This window comes from Chiloscyllium plagiosum, chromosome 31, assembly GCF_004010195.1.
Source record: "Chiloscyllium plagiosum isolate BGI_BamShark_2017 chromosome 31, ASM401019v2, whole genome shotgun sequence".
NCBI classification, from domain to species: Eukaryota; Metazoa; Chordata; class Chondrichthyes; order Orectolobiformes; family Hemiscylliidae; genus Chiloscyllium; species Chiloscyllium plagiosum.
Window position 1 is genome coordinate 24,405,658 of NC_057740.1, and position 17,055 is coordinate 24,422,712.

General features: G+C 39.0%; 1 protein-coding gene across 2 annotated transcripts in view; it reads left to right on the forward strand.

Annotated features, from left to right (window-relative positions):
• tbxa2r (thromboxane A2 receptor) overlaps positions 1-16,629 on the forward strand; it is a 31,344-nt gene extending 14,715 nt beyond the window's left edge. For both annotated transcript variants that reach the window (XM_043721174.1, XM_043721175.1), the window contains exons 2-3: positions 8,115-8,962; positions 12,582-16,629. In XM_043721174.1, coding sequence (XP_043577109.1) covers positions 8,138-8,962; positions 12,582-12,833 — 1,077 coding nt within the window. In that variant the 5' untranslated portion in view covers positions 8,115-8,137 and the 3' untranslated portion in view covers positions 12,834-16,629. The remainder of the gene's footprint in view (positions 1-8,114; positions 8,963-12,581) is intronic.
• Positions 16,630-17,055: the final 426 nt, after the last annotated feature.

A 17,055-nucleotide genomic window follows, 5' to 3' on the forward strand; every position in this document is an offset into this window, starting at 1 on the left:
AAATATTCTAAGTTTGGATTCAAATTGGATGGTAACTAATAGGACCTTGAGTTCAGAGGAACACCTGCAGCGACATCTTGGGTCTGGGTTGATTGATGTTCAACAATGACAATCATTCTTTCCCTGTGAAAGGTATGACTGTGACTATTGAAGAATTTCTGCCTGATTCTCGTGGAATTTAGTTTTGTATGGGCATCTTGATACCACACCCAGTCAAATGCTGCTCCATTTTGGACTCTATTGAGGTCTTGAGCAAGTGGTCATAGTAGAATCTAAACTGAGTCATTTTTCAGTGGAAGACTGAGACTTGCCTGATTAGATTTGTCATTTTTATTTATTTGTGGGCAGGATGTACTCAAACAATTTTCCACATTGTCAGGTAGATGTCAGTGTTGTAGCTTTACTGGAGAAGGCTACTGCTGGAGCAAAGGCGACAAGACTATAGCCAGAAGTTTGTTTGCACTCATTGTCTTTGTTGCATTTGGCATATTGTGAAGATCAAAATATAACCTCAACCCAATATATTTCAGTTAACACAAGTTTATTTCTCATCAGCCTCTGCTGAGCTCTCCACTCTCGCTCTCCCCGAATTACAAGCTTTCATAGATTTTTTACTCAGCCCATTTGCATAAGACCATTAGACATAGGAGTGGAAGTAAGGCCATTTGGCCCATCGAGTCCACTCCGCCATTTAATCATGGCTGATGGGCATTTCAGCTCCACTTACCCAAACTCTCCCCGAAGCCTTTAATTCCTTGCGATATCAAGAATTTATCAATCTCTGCCTTGAAGAAATTTAGCATCCTGGCCTCCACTGCACTCCGTGGCAATGAATTCCACCACTCTCTAGCTTTAGAAATGTCTCCTCATTTCCATTCTAAATTGACTCCTTCTAAGTTTAAGGCTGTGCCCACGGGTTCTAATCTCCCCGTGTAACGGAAACAACTTCCCAGCGCCCACCCTTTCTAAGCCATGCATTATCTTGTAACTTTCTATTAGATCTCCACTGAACCTTTTAAACTCTAATGAATACAATCTCAGGATCCTCAGCCATTCCTCGTATGTTAGACCTACCATTCCAGGGATCATCCATGTGAATCTCCACTGGACACGCTCCAGTGTCAGTATGCCCTTCCTGAGGTGTGGGGCCCAAAATTGGACACAATATTCTTAATCGGGCCTAACTAGAGCTTTATAAAGTCTCAGAAGCACATCACTGCTTTTATATTCCAACCCTCTTGAAATAAATTACAGCATTACATTCGCTTTCTTAATCATGGGCTCAACCTGCAAGTTACCTTTAGAGAATCCTGGATTAGCACTCCCAGATCCCTTTGTACCATGGCTTTATGAACTTTCTCACCGTTTAGAAAATAGTACATGCCTGTGTTCTTTTTTCAAAAGTGCAAGACCTCACATTTGCTCACGTTGAATTTCATCAGCCATTTCCTGGACCACTCTCCTAAACTGTCTAAATCTTTCTGCAGCCTCACCACCTCCTCAGTACTACCTGCCTGTCCATCTAACTTTATATCATCAGCAAACTTCGCCAGAATGCCCCTGTCCCTTCATCCAGATCATTAATATGTGAAGTGAACAGCTGTGGCCCCAAAACTGAACCCTCCACTTGCACTTCCAAAAAAGAACCTTTTATCCCAACTCTCTGCCTTCTGTCAGACAGCCAATCCTCAATCCATGCTAGTAGCTCACCTCAAACACCATGGGCCCTCACCTTACTTAGCAGTCTACAGTGAGGCACTTTATCAAAGGCCTTTTGGAAGTCTAGACAGATAACATTCACTGGGTTTCCCTGGTCTAAACTACTTGTTAACTCTTCAAAAGAATTCTAACAGGTTTGTCAGGCATGACCTTCCCTTACTAACTCCATGTTGACTTATTCTAATCTGACCCTGCACTTCCAAGAATTTAGAAATCTCATCCTTAACGATGGATTCTAGAATTTTACCAACAACAGAGATTAGGCTAATCGACCATAATTTTCCATCTTTTGTCTTGATCCTTTCATGAACAAGGAGTTACAACAACGATTTTCCAATTATCTGGGACTTTGCCTGACTCCAGTGATCTTTGAAAGATCACAATCAACGCCTTCACACCTCCACTATTTCCTCAGCCACCTCCATCAGAACTCTAGGATGTAGCCCCTTGGGGCCAGGAGATTTATCAATTTTTAGACCTTTTAGCTTTTCTGACACTTTCTCTTTTGTAATGGCAACCATACTCAACTCTGCCCCCTGACTCTCCTTAATTGTTAGGATATTACTCATGTCTTCCACTGTGAACACTGAAACAAAGTACTTATTAAGTTCTTCAGCTATTTCCTTATCTCCCACCCCTAGCTTTCCAGCATCAATTTGGAGCGGCCCAATCTCTACTTTTGCCACTCGTTTATTTCTTATATATTGAAAGAAACTTTTATTATCATTTCTAATGTTACTGGCTAGCCTACCTTCATATTTGATCCTCTCCTTCCTTAAAAGTTAAGTTAAAATATCCAAAAAATGATGGGCTTCTGTTCCATGTCATGACAAAGTCTTTGATAAGAGTGAAAGGCAGAAAGACTAATTTCAGCTGGAAGTTTCATACATCATACAGCTGCACAGTTTAACATGGCTGGATGCACCCACCTACAGCTATGCCTCCAGATCTCATGCACACACATGATCAAGACATGCTACTGCAACTGCTGAACACTGCAATTTCTAACAGCAGTGTTGCAATGTCCATCAAGTGGACATCCACCCACCCCCATGGATTATCTCCCAAACTGCATACATATTTTGTGTGTTTTCCCTTTACAAAATGCACAAGGACAGGGGTTAAAATATTAGTTTTAACTCTACTACTAGGTGCTATTGGGATAGGATATTTTCATATGTCATTGCCTGGGTTCAAAAAATTAGTGTACTGTAGAGGTCACAGTCAAAGAACTGTGCTAATCCTCTAGTCACCCCTGTGTTGTAGGTGAAGACACTGTCTGATTCTCGAGTTCTCAAAATCAGCGAGCTAACAACCAGCCAAGCTCAATCCAACTCAGCCTTGAAATTGTGACCATGATTGTTTACTCAATCAAACATTCAGTCACACAATGTTTTCTTAACGCAAACACTCTAAAGCTATCTTTTACCCCTATGTTCCCAACGCTCAGCGTGGCATGTCTGCCCCACTTCACAGCACACTGGGCCATTTCTTGCTCTCATGTGGAATGAAAGAAATTGACTGAAATGTGGCTGAAGTGATGGTGGGAAGCACTGGAGGAGGTTAAAATTGACCATGTACCTTTTGGACAGGAGTTGTTGGAAATGATAAGGCTATTCTGACTTACACTTTAAGTCCATATTTCATTTCTTCATTTGTCCTATTACTGTCCTGTTTTGCCTTGCACTAGTATCCCTTTTGTCATCCAGTCTTTCTTGCCTTCCACTCTATCAAAGACGTCGTTATGACCATGGGACAGAAGCCCATCGTTTTTTTGGATATTTTTAACTTGTAATTCCAAACTATATTTTTTTTAAAAAGAGGCTGATACAGCCAAAAATGGCTATGAATATAAATTACATGGCTCTGAAGAGAGAAGCATCATGGAATATCCCACCTACAGATGCAATGGAAGCTTCAAAAACATAACATTTCAAAGGTTGGGAGGGAAGAGACTAGACTTGACTATAGTATCTTGCCGGAGAAAGTGAGGTCTGCAGATGCTGGAGATCAGAGATGGAAATGTGTTGCTGGAAAAGCGCAGCAGGTCAGGCAGCATCTAGGGAACAGGAGAATCTACGTTTCGGGCATTAGCCCTTCTTCAGGAAAGAAGGGCTAATGCCTGAAACGTAGATTCTCCTGTCTGATTCTTGAGTTCTCAAAATCAGTGAGCTAACAGCCAGACAAAGGAAAACAGAACAACAGAAGGCTTCTCTTTCACCCTGAATGCTGCAATTCGATCGCAGTCAAAAGGAATCAGAATTAGAGAATCTGAACCAATCTAAAAATCTAAGGAGTGTGAAACTAACTGAAACCAACTAACTACCAATGCCAACATTACTAGTAACCTCCTCTACTATGGCCACAACTATCTGGTCATTGAAAATGATGCCAATATACTGATCAGTATATCTTTTTTAAAATGTTTATTCTTTTGGACTCAACTCATATCTAATCTGTGTGTACATACATTGTTACTAATCATTATTATCCTTAGCAATTAATTAACTCATGCTTTGTTAAAATGAGAGCCTGTTTGGGTTGAATGCTTTTAAAACACAAGTCCACTGGGATCTGGGAGCAAGGAATCTACAAGGCAAAGGTTCCATTTGTTAACTAATCAAGTCAGTTCATATGCCATCTGGAACATATTTAGGAACCTTGCATGAGGTCTGGGCAAAACACTATTTTGTTCTTCTCTTTTTGTCCTTTCTCTGCTTTGTAATTGCTGTTTTTCCAGTCCTGGTGAAACACTAGTTATGTTTCTGTTTCTGTAAATGCTGTCTGACTTTCTGTGTATTTACAGCATTTTTTGTTTTATTTTCTTTTAAGTGTCCAGCCTTTACATTATTTTACTTTTGCAAGATATTGCCAAATAATGATACCCTACACCTTTTAAAGTGTGGTGGCGTACCATAACTTCAGTAAGAGTGATGACATCATTTTCTACTGAATATTGACAATATTGATGACATGTTAAAATATCTTTAAAATTTTATCTTAAAATGATAAAGCACAATTACTTTTAACATTTGGTTCAATCGATCACTCCCAATCTCCAATGCAATCTACATTACATCACAAATATGAATGTTAGGAATCAGTCATTATCCCCACTGTCACTGGTCCACATTTGATTTAAAGTTTTCAGCCTTACCTTCATATCCATCCATTGCCTCATTCAACCTTCCTTCCAATTTCCACCAGCCTTGCATCTCTTCCCACACCATTCATGTATTCATCTTTTTGCCTGCATGTTCATACAGCCTGGAAGATGGTTATTCACCTTGTCTGCCCTTTGCTAACTCTTGAAAGAGCTATCCAATTAGTCTCACTCCCTTGATCTTTCCCTTTGGTCCTTCAATTTATTTCAGTTCAATTATAAAGTCAATACACTTTGAAGGATAACATTGATCTGCTACCACTACCTTTTGACGCACTGCTTTCCAAATCATAACATTATTCAAGGTTTCCTAGCCTTCACTTTCCTCATCCTAGCCTCTTGGGAATTGCCTCTCTGAATTTATTCAAGTTTTTACTTCTAATTGACCTTTGAAAGTTTTCTTCAAGGTAAATCTTTCTGGTTAAGCTTTCAACTATTTGACATTTACCTTCATACATTGAACATTACTGTTTTTGACTATTGATTACAAAAATGTAAGTTACATTTTGGTATATTTAGGTTAGAGGTGCTAAATAAGCTCAAGTATTGTTGTTCCACACAATTTCCAGTACATATGCAACAGTGTATAAATATATCCATTTGGAATAACATGATCAACCAAAATGAAAATTTAAGTATGATTTTTAAAAATCTTCATTTTTAATATGATTCTAAATTTAAAAGGCAGGAGACTTGTATAGGATTAAGGATGTTTCATTTTGCTTTCAGAAATAATGTGATACTTAAACTTTTTAAATTTCTGCCTCTTATTAGAGACCAGTTTAAGCTGTCATGAAGTATATGAAATATGCATCATTGTCACCGTGAGATAAGATAAATATTTGCAATTTAAATAAAAAGGTGAGAGAGCTATGGCCATTCTTAGGAGAAGCAATATTTGTCCTGTTTCACTGCTGGTCATAATCTCATGACCTCAGTTATTTCTTTTGCCATGTATCTGACAGAAAATGTCATTCATAATATTTTGATGATATCAGAAATCTTGTGTACAAAACATATCTCTACAATATACATGTGTTAATGTCAGACATATTCATGGTTCGAGGTTGCTAACACTGTGAAATATATCAAGCAATCAAACTTACATTATGCTTTATAAAGAATATGTTTCAAATATGTTGAGATTATTGTGCTAATAGCAAGTAAGAAAAGTACTAACGTTGGCTATGACTATGTGGAATAAATAACAAAAATGGAAATAAATACATGTTAACCTGTTAGATAGTTGACAATATCCTATTCAGATGGAGTTGCATAATTTGTAAGTTATTTTTCAATGGAGTATAAATGGTCATTTATTTTGATTAAAATCAGCATGGATTAATTCCACTCCATGCAACAAGCACAGTAATATTGAGTGGCTTGTCTTCTCTGTCATGTCTTAAACTAATCATTCATTATTTCCTCATAGTTGACATCAATGCATGATTTATAATTTAGTTATCGAGCAGGAATATAGAGACTTGATTACTTTTTTAGCCAGTACACGAGGCAAGAGAGTTTAAAGAAAGATGATAAATGGAAAAGTAATTTAAAATACTTTTTTAAGAATTGCATTCCACCCTCCCTATCACAATTACCCCCACTTGATTTACCTATCACCTTCCCACCTACCTTTCCCCTAGCCATAACACCCCATCCTCTATTTATCTCTCAGCACCCTTCCCCTGCATATTCCTAAGGAAGGGCTTATGCCTGCTCAGATGCTGCCTGTCCTGCTGCGTTTTTCCAGCGGCCCACGTTTTGACTCTAACTACTTGCCCTATTTATCTCTCATAACCCTTACTCCTCCACATTCCTGATGAAGGGCTTATGCCAGAAACATCTACTCTCCCACTCCTCGGTTGCTACCTGACCTGCTGTGCTTTTCCAGCACTACCCTTTTTGACTCTGACTCTCCAGCATCTGCAGTTCTCACTTTCTCCTCGTTAAAATTAAGTTTGCCTTTCCAAGTGAGATGATATATTTGCAGTTTCTTTGTTTAGACTGCCTGGTGTATCGGGGCAAAATTGATACAACCTTCTATTATCTTCATCTTAGTGATGAAAAATTATGGATTTTTATAATTTTGGAATAATTTTAAAAATAGTTGGAGGATGGTGATTCCTTTCAGAAGTGTATTATATGTATGTTTCTAAAATGTAACTAAAATTTAAATGGGAAGAAAAAAGAAAGATGACACTTTTTCGGGTTTTATGTCGAATAACTGACTAGAATAATTGAATTCTGAAGAATGTCATTGTGCTTGGTTGTTCAGATATCTCTCAATATCTTTTTGCAGTTCAGCCTAAATACTATATTGCATAGTTTATTTAGACTTTGAAAGAAATAAATGAAAATTTCTTAGAAGTTTGTGATTGATAAGCTGCAACTTGTCATCCAAAATCAGTTTCTAAATTTTTTTTACCCTAAGGACATTTACATTCTCGTGTTAGGCAATTGGCAATTTTTAATTTCTATTTCAAGATGCTAAGGTGGAACTAGGAATGAATACTGTAAACTTTACTGTAATTCAGAAAACATGAATCGCCTAAGCTGGAACGAAATGTAAATTGGATGTTATGAGGTTCTGAGTTAGCAGGTTGAACTGGGTCACTGTGTCAGCAATCTAGGTTTGATTCCAGACTTGGGTGACTGCGTGGAGTTTGCAAGTTGTCCTTGTGTTTGTGTGGGTTTTCTCCAGGTGTTCTGTTTACCTCCCACAGTTCAAAGATGTGCAGGTTAGGTGGATTGGCCATGCTAAATTGTCCATTGTGTCCAGGGATGTGTAGTTTACATGGATTAAGCATGGGAAATGCAGGGTTGAGTCTGGGTGGGTTTGCGTGGTCTTGATATACCAAATGGCCCACTTCCAGACTAGAGGGATTCTATGATTCTAATGCAACAATTACTTTGTACAGGAGAATAATAAAAATGCATCTTGCCTAAAATAGTATCACTGTTTGTGCCATTCACGATATTTAAAAGATTTTTCAACCTTACTAACAATAATTGTCCCATTAGCTTATCTGTATTCTGGTCCAAATTAAACATTATAATCCCACATTAGAAAATAATATCAATATAGACATAATATTTCCATTGTTTTACGTATATAATTTTATAACAGTTTGGAGTGAGATGCTTTTGGCAAATTGGAGATTTGTTAGAATTGTTATCAGTGAAGGCATCTTATATTTACAGACGCTAACTTTGGTTTCTTGTTTTGTAGGGTTCCTAAAAATAAATCAACCAATGCACAGTTCCAAGAAACTAAACCGAATCTTAAACATCATGAATGAAACCACTGTGATGCCAACTATGTGCCGTTTTACGAGGCTGAGCCAGAACAGTTCTAATAGCACACATGCTTCCCCTTGGTTCTCAACCGCGTTTGCAGCTGTCGGACTTATGTCGAACCTGATTGCTTTTGTGGTGCTAATAAGTGCATACAGAAAAGCACAAAGCAGATCAAGATCATCCTTTTTGATTTTCCTATGTGGCTTGGTTGTGACAGATTTTTTAGGTCTTGCTACAACTGCATCTATAGTTGTTACTTATCATCATTTGGATTTCAAGTGGGATGAAGTTGATCCTCAGTGTCACCTTTGCCGATTTTTGGGATTTTCAATGGTGTTCTTTGGACTCAGCCCTCTGTTGCTTGGGGCAACCATGGCAGTAGAACGGTTTTTAGGAATAAACAAGCCATTTTTACGTTCTACCAATTCCTCAAAACGACGTGCTTGGTGTACTGTGTTTATTATTTGGCTATTTTCTTGTTGTATTGCACTGCTTCCCATTTGTGGACTTGGACATTACACACACCAATGGCCGAATTCCTGGTGTTTCTTTAACATGACAAACAGTCCAGGCGATGTTGGATTTTCAATATTGTTTTCTAGCGTGGGATTGTTGTCTCTGGCAATATCTGTTTTTCTGAATACAATCAGTGTGGTAACACTGTTCAAAGTTTGCTTCAATCGATTAAGTGTTGAAAGGAGGAGAGACTATGAAGTGGAGATGATGGTACAACTGTTGGGTATAATGGTTATTGCAACAGTCTGCTGGGCACCATTGTTAGTAAGTACAAATTCATTCAAATTCTGTTTTAACATTGTTAACCACTGAATAACTTGCTAACTGACCTTTCAAATACTACGTACAAGTTAGTAATAGAAGGGCCCATTGGTGAAGCACAGGTAAATGTGATGGACCACATATTTCAGCTACTCAGATTAAGTATTAACTTCACTGTGTAGTTCTTTAGTGAAATTAGCCCTGGTGATTCTTTCCCTTGTGTTTTTTTCCATCAGATTTTTGATGTGTTTAAAATGTGAGTTTATGAGGGTGGAAGCTTCATCTTGCTATCTAACTGGACACAGTTAACTAAGTGAAAGGAACCAATTCTGATACTCATGGAAATAGTGAAATACAAGCCTGATGTCCAGTAGTTTCAGAATATAAACCGAAAGAAATGTGGATGCTGTAAATCAGAAACAAAAACAGAAATTGCGGGAAAAGCTCAGCAGTTTGGCCACATATGTGGAGAGAAATCAGGGTTAATGCTTCGGGTCCAGTTCTGAGAAAGGGTCACTGGACCCAAAGCATTAACTCTGATTTATCTCCACAGATATTGCCAGATCAGCTGAGCTTTTCCAGCAATTTCTGCTTTGCTTCAGGATATCATTGAGTTTGCACTCACAAACCTGAGACTTTATTTTCCAATGTTCCTTGCTAATCCAGACATATTATCAAAACTCTTCAAAATATAATTACAGAAATATGGAGGCATAATTCTTGTTGCTAACTTGTGGCTGTCTAAAATTGCTCTGTGTTATCAATGTTTCTGGCATACCATTTACCACAATCACTCTAAACTCGGAATGACACAGCTGCAAGATTTTGAACTAAAGCCAGGAAAGAAGGAATTATATAACTTTTCATAATCTCAAGACATCACAAAGTACTTCACAACTAATTAAGTACCCCAAAAATTTCCTGACTGTTATAATCTAGGGGAATGGTGCAACCAATTTGTACACAACTTCCTTGAACACCAATGAGGGAGCAGACAATCTAATTTTTGGTCATATTGTCAATAGGTAAATATTGGCAGAACATTGGTTGCAATCCTTGTTATACTATGAATAGTGCTAATACATTATATCTACCTCAGAGAACTACATAGCTGTGATTTAATGTCTCTTTTGAAGAAGGCAACATCCCTAAAAGTACAGCAATCGCTCAATACTCCAATGAAGTGTGAGCTAGGATAATTGAAATAACTGCACAGATACTGGTATCCCATCACCAAGTCAATCTTTATTCACAGGTGGATTGTGCATGGGCTGTGACCAGCCAGCTCAAAGCCAGTCCCTAGACTGAGAAGATCTTCTGAATAATTAGCCCAGATTAACAACTCCAGTCAAGGATCTCATAGTCAGCGAGATCCACCTGGTCCTGGTTCCAATCCTACAATAATAAACTACTATTCTCAGGTCTCATTACCACTTATTCAGCTTCTCTTCTGTCCTGGCCTATTATGAATATATCAATAATCCCCTCATCTTCCTATTCTTTTCATATCTCTCTCTTTCTCTGGGCTCTATCTCCAATTAACCTTTACCACCATTACCACCACTACCCTCAGCCCAACACACCCCTAACACAACCTCATCTTCACCTTTTCCTACCTGCTTTCTGTTCTGATGAAGAGTCACTGAACTTGAAATATCAACTCTGCCTTCTCCTCACAAATGCTGCAAGATTTGCTGAGTTTCACCAATAATATTTGTTTCAGTGTTAGCCAGAATTGTGCATGCAAATCTCTGAAATGGAGATAAGAATCCAGACTTAGCTCCTCTACTTATTGAGATGTAACCAATTGATGACATGGCAACACTTGTAGAGTGCTTTTGGTCCATCTAAAATGTCTTCCCAAATCAATATCAACTGTTAACGAACCATGCATCTCATTGCTGTTTGTGGAGTTTTGCTTTTCACAAAAATTGGTTGCTTTGCGTGCACTCAAAGAGTCATTGCACTTCAAACAGATCACTGCCTGTGAACCACATTCAGGCATTTCCACATGATTGATAAACAGTGAATGAACCTAAGTTATTCGAATTAGCTCTAGTGAGCACTTGTTATGTTTTGCCAGTCAAAGCTAATGGGATTACAAGGTGGTTTATTGTCTGGTTTCATAATGTGGTCTATTCCATTTGTTTTATGTAACAATGCCTGTCTTGATAAAAATAAAAATTGAACTGAGATTATGAAAAATATTCAAGGAATTGAAAATTATATGAATTATGAAGTTCTGTAAATTAATATTATTTGACACTATTCACAGAGAGTATTATATATGAAAGGATGCAAATATTAATAACAATAGATTAGATTCCCTATAGTGTGGAAACAGGCCACTGGCCCAACAAGTCCACACCAACCCTATGAAGAGTAACCCACCCAAACCCATTCACCTCTGACTAATGCACCAACACTATGGGCAATTTAGCATGGCCAATTCACCTAACCTGTGCAATTTTGGATTGTGGGAGGAATTGTGCAGAGCCTGAAGGAAACCCATGCAGACACGGGGAGAATGGGTAAACTCCACACAGGCAGTCGCCCGAGTTGGGAATGGAACCCAGGTCCCTGTCACTGTGAGGCAGCAGTGCTAACCACTGAGCCACCATGCATAAACTATTATAAAGTCTCCTCTATAAGACCATAAAATGTCGAAGCAGATGTAGGCTATTCAGCCCATCAGGTCTGCTTTGTCATTCAATGAAATCATGGCTGAATTGATAAACCTCAACTCCATGTCCCTACCTTATCCTTATAAATCTTGATTCCTTTGTTGATTAAAAATCTGTCCATCTCAGCCTTGAATATATTCAATGAGCCAACCTTGATAGCCCTCTGTGACAAAGAAATCACAGCTTCATTGAAGGGTAAAGTTGGCATAGTCTGACTGGACTGTAAGGTTGCTCTCTCATTTGAGAAATACAACTGGTGGTGGTTTAACCTGAAGTTCACAGCACCTCAGATGAAGGGAGAGGTTGAGATGGACAGTCCTTCATAGTAACCTCAGCCAGGGCAGGAATTGAACCCCACTCTTTTGCACTGCTCACCAATCATCCAAGCTAACTGACCCCGATGACACATTCACTATCTTCTGAGAGTAAAAAAGTCCTCTTCATCTCAACCCTTTTTTCTGAGTTTATGTCCGATGACCCTAGAACCTCTCACAAGAGTATCCACCCTCACAATCTTATATGTTCCAAATATCAATGAGTATAGGCCCAAACTACTCAATCTTCTCTCATAAAAAAATCCCTCCGTACTTGGGATCAACCTAGTGAACTGTCATCAATGCCATGTAATCGTTCCTTAGATATGACTAAAACTGTTCACAAACATTTTGGTGTGGTCTAACTAGTCCCTTTTTTGGTGTTAGCAGAAATTCCCTATTTTTATACTCCACTTCCTTTGAAATAAAGGCCAAAAATCCATTTGTCTATTATCCACTGAACTTATCTGTTAGCTTTTTGTGATTGTGTCTGTTCTGTGTCTCATGTTGCATTATTGAAGTGCATTTACTGTTTTCGTGTAGTCAAGCTACATTTGCAACAAATATAAAGTCAATGAAAATTTAAATTCAAAAGAAAATAACACTTTTTGTTGATTTTCACAGGTACTTATCCTCAAGAAAGCTTTTACAGATACACCAAATGGCTTAACCCTGAAAAAAATTCTAGTTACTTGCATTCGAATTGCTACATGGAACCAGATCCTCGATCCTTGGGTTTATATATTATTCAGAAGGTCAGTTTTGAGGAGATTCAGCCCAAGTCTTCGAGCAAGGCCTTCAATCTCATCATTATATCCATCTGTAAATGCATCATATACTCGAAGATTTACACAAGCGTCAATGACAACCACATAGTCTGTTATTGCAGCTGAATTCAGCAGAGGTGCCACCACATTAGACTGATTTGTACTTAACTGTAAATGTGTATTTTAGATTACATTAAAGCATACTTCATCTAAATATGGGTCAATCATAAAATGGCTTCCTGCCCTGACCTTGATTTTCAGAATTGCACATGCTAAATATTTTTTACATCAAACTATGCTTGTTATATAAATTCATTCCCTTAAAATCCAGTGTTCAGTTCTGGGTTTTATATATATACAAGGCTATGCTAAATTGGCTAGCAATCCAATGAAGCTTGCATTGTAAGAATGAAAAGAACTTCAAATGTTTTAAACCAGAAACAAAAGCTGAAAAAGCTCAGGAGGTCAGACAGCATCTGTGGAGAAAAATCAGAGTTAACATTTCGGGCTGAGTGATTCTTCTTCAGAACTGATGGTAGCTAGGAAAATGTTGGTTCATATGTTGAGCTTGCATTGTGTCCATTCAAACCAGCTGAAGTTCAATTGGCTATTGAGAATGTCTTAAATATGCTGGTTAAAAAGAAAATATATTTTGAGGGTTTTGAAACATAAAAATGAACTTGGTGAGCTACCTTTCAGTAAAAAAAATACATTAACACATCAATGAGAGTTTGAAATAAAGGAAATCATTATTTTGTTACCACTTGAGACACAAAGTTAAGTATTAATATTACAAATTTATTCAGCCACTGCCCTTGCCTGGTTCCTGCTCAACACTGAGATTTCCATGGCATTTAATGCTGATTTTAGTTCATATTTAAATCACAGTTATTAGTGGTCATCTTCCAGAAATCTAATTGTTTTTCAAATATACGTAACACTGAAGAGATCACATATTTATATTCTGTGCTATATGTTTCTATGATTCTATAATTCTATTATTAAACAGACTGTATGAAGAAGACATAAGCCCCGTGGCAATCTGAAAATCACCCATGAGAAAGAATAACAAGATTCACATCATTATTTTCATCAAAGATGGCAGTCACATACTGTTTGATGAATGATGACCAAAGGATCTGATGACTAATATCAATAAGGAGAGGAAGGCAGAATGGATTAGATGCAGCCCAGAGAGAGAGAGAGAGATATGTAAGGGATAAATAAACATTGCGGTTATGTATAGCAGGCCAGGACAGAAGAAAAGCTGAATAAGTGATAATAAAAGAGCTAAGAGAGTTATACTGAGTAGGCCTGCGTCAGAAATGTTGGTGTGGGAATACGGTGGTATGTTGAAGTGGCAGGCAACTGGAAAGTCTTTACAGAGAACTTAGCTTGGAGCAGCAGAGTTGCTGGGTGCAGGGAGAGACACAGTAACAGGTAATCCTATAAAACTAAAATGGTGTGGATTCGGGCCTAGTCTTTACAGGCACTTAGCTTGGAGCAAAAACAGCAGCAGCAACTGGGAGGTAGAGAGGGACACGGTAAGCTGCAGGAACACTGTGAGAATCTTCTGTGTAGCTCCTGTTGACATCATAGAGCTTCAAAAGGTGAGAAAGGCTCCCGATTAGTGAGTACTGGGCACCTCACAATTACTGGTTAACTTAGGGAACTTAGTTGCATTTAACTTTGTGACAAAGTAGGAAATCCAACAACATAAGGCTAATAATTCTCATCTAAGGCACTAATTGTAATTTTAAGAGATATCAGGAGAGGCCAATCATGCAGAATGTATGGTCTGTCATATGTGGGGAGTCCTAGGTGCTGACAGTGTCCTAGGTGACCACCTGTGCAAGAAATGCTATCAGCTACAGAAGTTGGAGTTCCGGATCTCGAAGCTCGATCAGTGGTTGGAGACACTGTGGCACATCCACGAGGCTAAGAGTTGTGTGGCGAGCAATTTTCAAGAGGTGGTCACACTGCAACTCAAGGGACTAGTAGAAAGAAGGGAATGAGTCAGTCCAGAAAGAACAGGCAAGTAGTGCAGGAGTCCCCTGGGGTCCCACATACTATCTGGTATTCCATTTTGGATGCTGGTTAAGGTGTGGTACCTCAGAGGAATGTAGTCAGAGGTATGCTTTTGGTACCACAAGCGGCTAGACAATACAGGGGCGGGAGGCAGGGGGATTGGGGGTGTGGTGGTTGTGTGGAGGAAGAAGAAAGCAAGACCAATAATGGGAGGGGGTTCTTTAGCCAGGGGAGCAGGCAGGCGTTTCTGCAGCTGAAGAAGTGACACCGGGGTGATGCATTGCCTCTCTGGTGTCAGGGTCAAGGGTATCACTGAATGGCTGCAGGGCATCCTGAAAGGGGAAGGCAATGAGTTAGAGATCATGGTATATGTTGGTACCAAGAATATAGGCAAAGTCAGGAATGAGGTATTGCATCAAGATTTCAGGGAGCTAAGCAGTAGATTAAAAAACAGGACCTCAATGGTTGTAATCTCTGGGTTATTCCCAGTGCCATGTGCTAGTGAGTTTAGAAATAGGAAAATAAAACAGATGAATGCATGGATCAAGAACTGGTGCAAGAGGGAGGGTTTTGGATTCCTGGGTTTTGGGGAAGGGGGGAAAGGTACAAACAGGACCATCTGCACCTGCACTGCACTAGCACCAAGATCCTTGCAGATAGATTTGTTAGTGCTGTTCGAAGGAATTTAAACTAGTCTGGCACAGGGATGGAACACAGGACATCAATGAAACTAAGATACATCATGCTACAGCAAAGGAAACAAGTCACAGTGAGTTCAACTATGTTGAGTGATAAGAAAGTAAGGCAAGACTGGATAGTCTTTACTTTAATGTGAGGAGTATAACAGGTAAGACTGATGAGCTATTGGCGCAGATTGACACATGGAAGTATAACACTGTTGCCATCACAAAATCATGTTTGAGGGAAGGTCTGAACTGGCAACTCAGTGTTCTGGGATATAAAATCTTTAGACAAAACAGAGGAGGGTGTAAAAAGGGTGGTGGTGTACTGTTAATTAAGGATTTAATTACTGAAATAAGGAGAGACGATGTCTTGGAAGGGTCCTCAAACAAGGCTTTGTGGAGAGACCTTTGGAATGTTAAAGAGGGCAGCCACTTTACTGGAAGTGTATTCTAGGCTCCCAAAGAGTCAACAAGAAATAGAGGAGCAAATATGTAGACAGTTCACAGAGGTGTGTAAGAGTAATAAGCGGGTAATTATACCAAGGCGATTTCAACTTTCCCAGCATTTACTGGAATAGTCATAGTGTTAAGGATTTAGAGAGGGCAGATTTCTTGAAATGTATCCAGGAGAGCTTTTTGTTTTAATATATACATGGGACAACTAGGGACAGTGCAGTGCTGGATCAGATTCTGGGGAAAGAAGCTGGACAAGTGTTGAATGTGGCAGTAGGGGAACGTTAGGCGATATCAACCACAACAAGAGACGTTTCAAATTTATTCTGGACAAAGGAAAAGATGGCCTTCAAAAGATGGGAATGTGGATTGAATTAAAATAAAGCAGGCTCTGACCACAGTAGACTGGGAACGGCTGCTTGTGAGGAAGTCTACACGAAGCAATGTGAGGCATTCAAACAGGAGTTGGGGAGAATGAAGTCCAATATGTACCCTTAGAGGAAATGTAGGAACAATAAATTCAGAGAACCCTGCATGTCTGTGACAATTCGGGACTGGATAAAGAAGAAGAGTAAGGCTTTCAGTGAGTCCAAAGAGGGAATTCAGCTGCAGCCCTAGAGGAATGCAGTAAGTACAGGAGGGAACTTGAGAAAACAATAAGAAGAACAATGAGAGACATGGAAAAGGACTTGCGAACAGGATTAGAGAGAATCCTAAGATATTTTATAAATACTTTGAAGGGAAAAGGTTAACCAGAGAAAGAGTAGGGCCCATTGGGGTCCAAGGGGCACCCTGTGTGCGAAGCTGCAGGATATTGGAAGGGTATTGAAAGAATACTTTGGTCTTCACTCCAGAAAAAGTGTGGGAGGCGAGGCTGAAAATTGCTGGAGCTCTGACAAAAAATTTTAAATTCTCTCCAGCTGCAGGGGAAGTGCCAGAGGACTGGAGGATGACTAATGTGGTTCCACGTTTTAAGAGGGGTGGTAAAGATGAACCAGCAAATTATGGACTGGTGAGTCTCATGTCAGTGCTGGAGAAACTATTGGAGAAAATTTGGAATGAGCGAATTAATGTCTACTTGGAACGGCATGGGTTAATGAGGGATAGTCAGCATGGCTTTGTCAGAGGGAGGTTATGCCTAACAAATTTGTCAGAATTTTTTGAAAA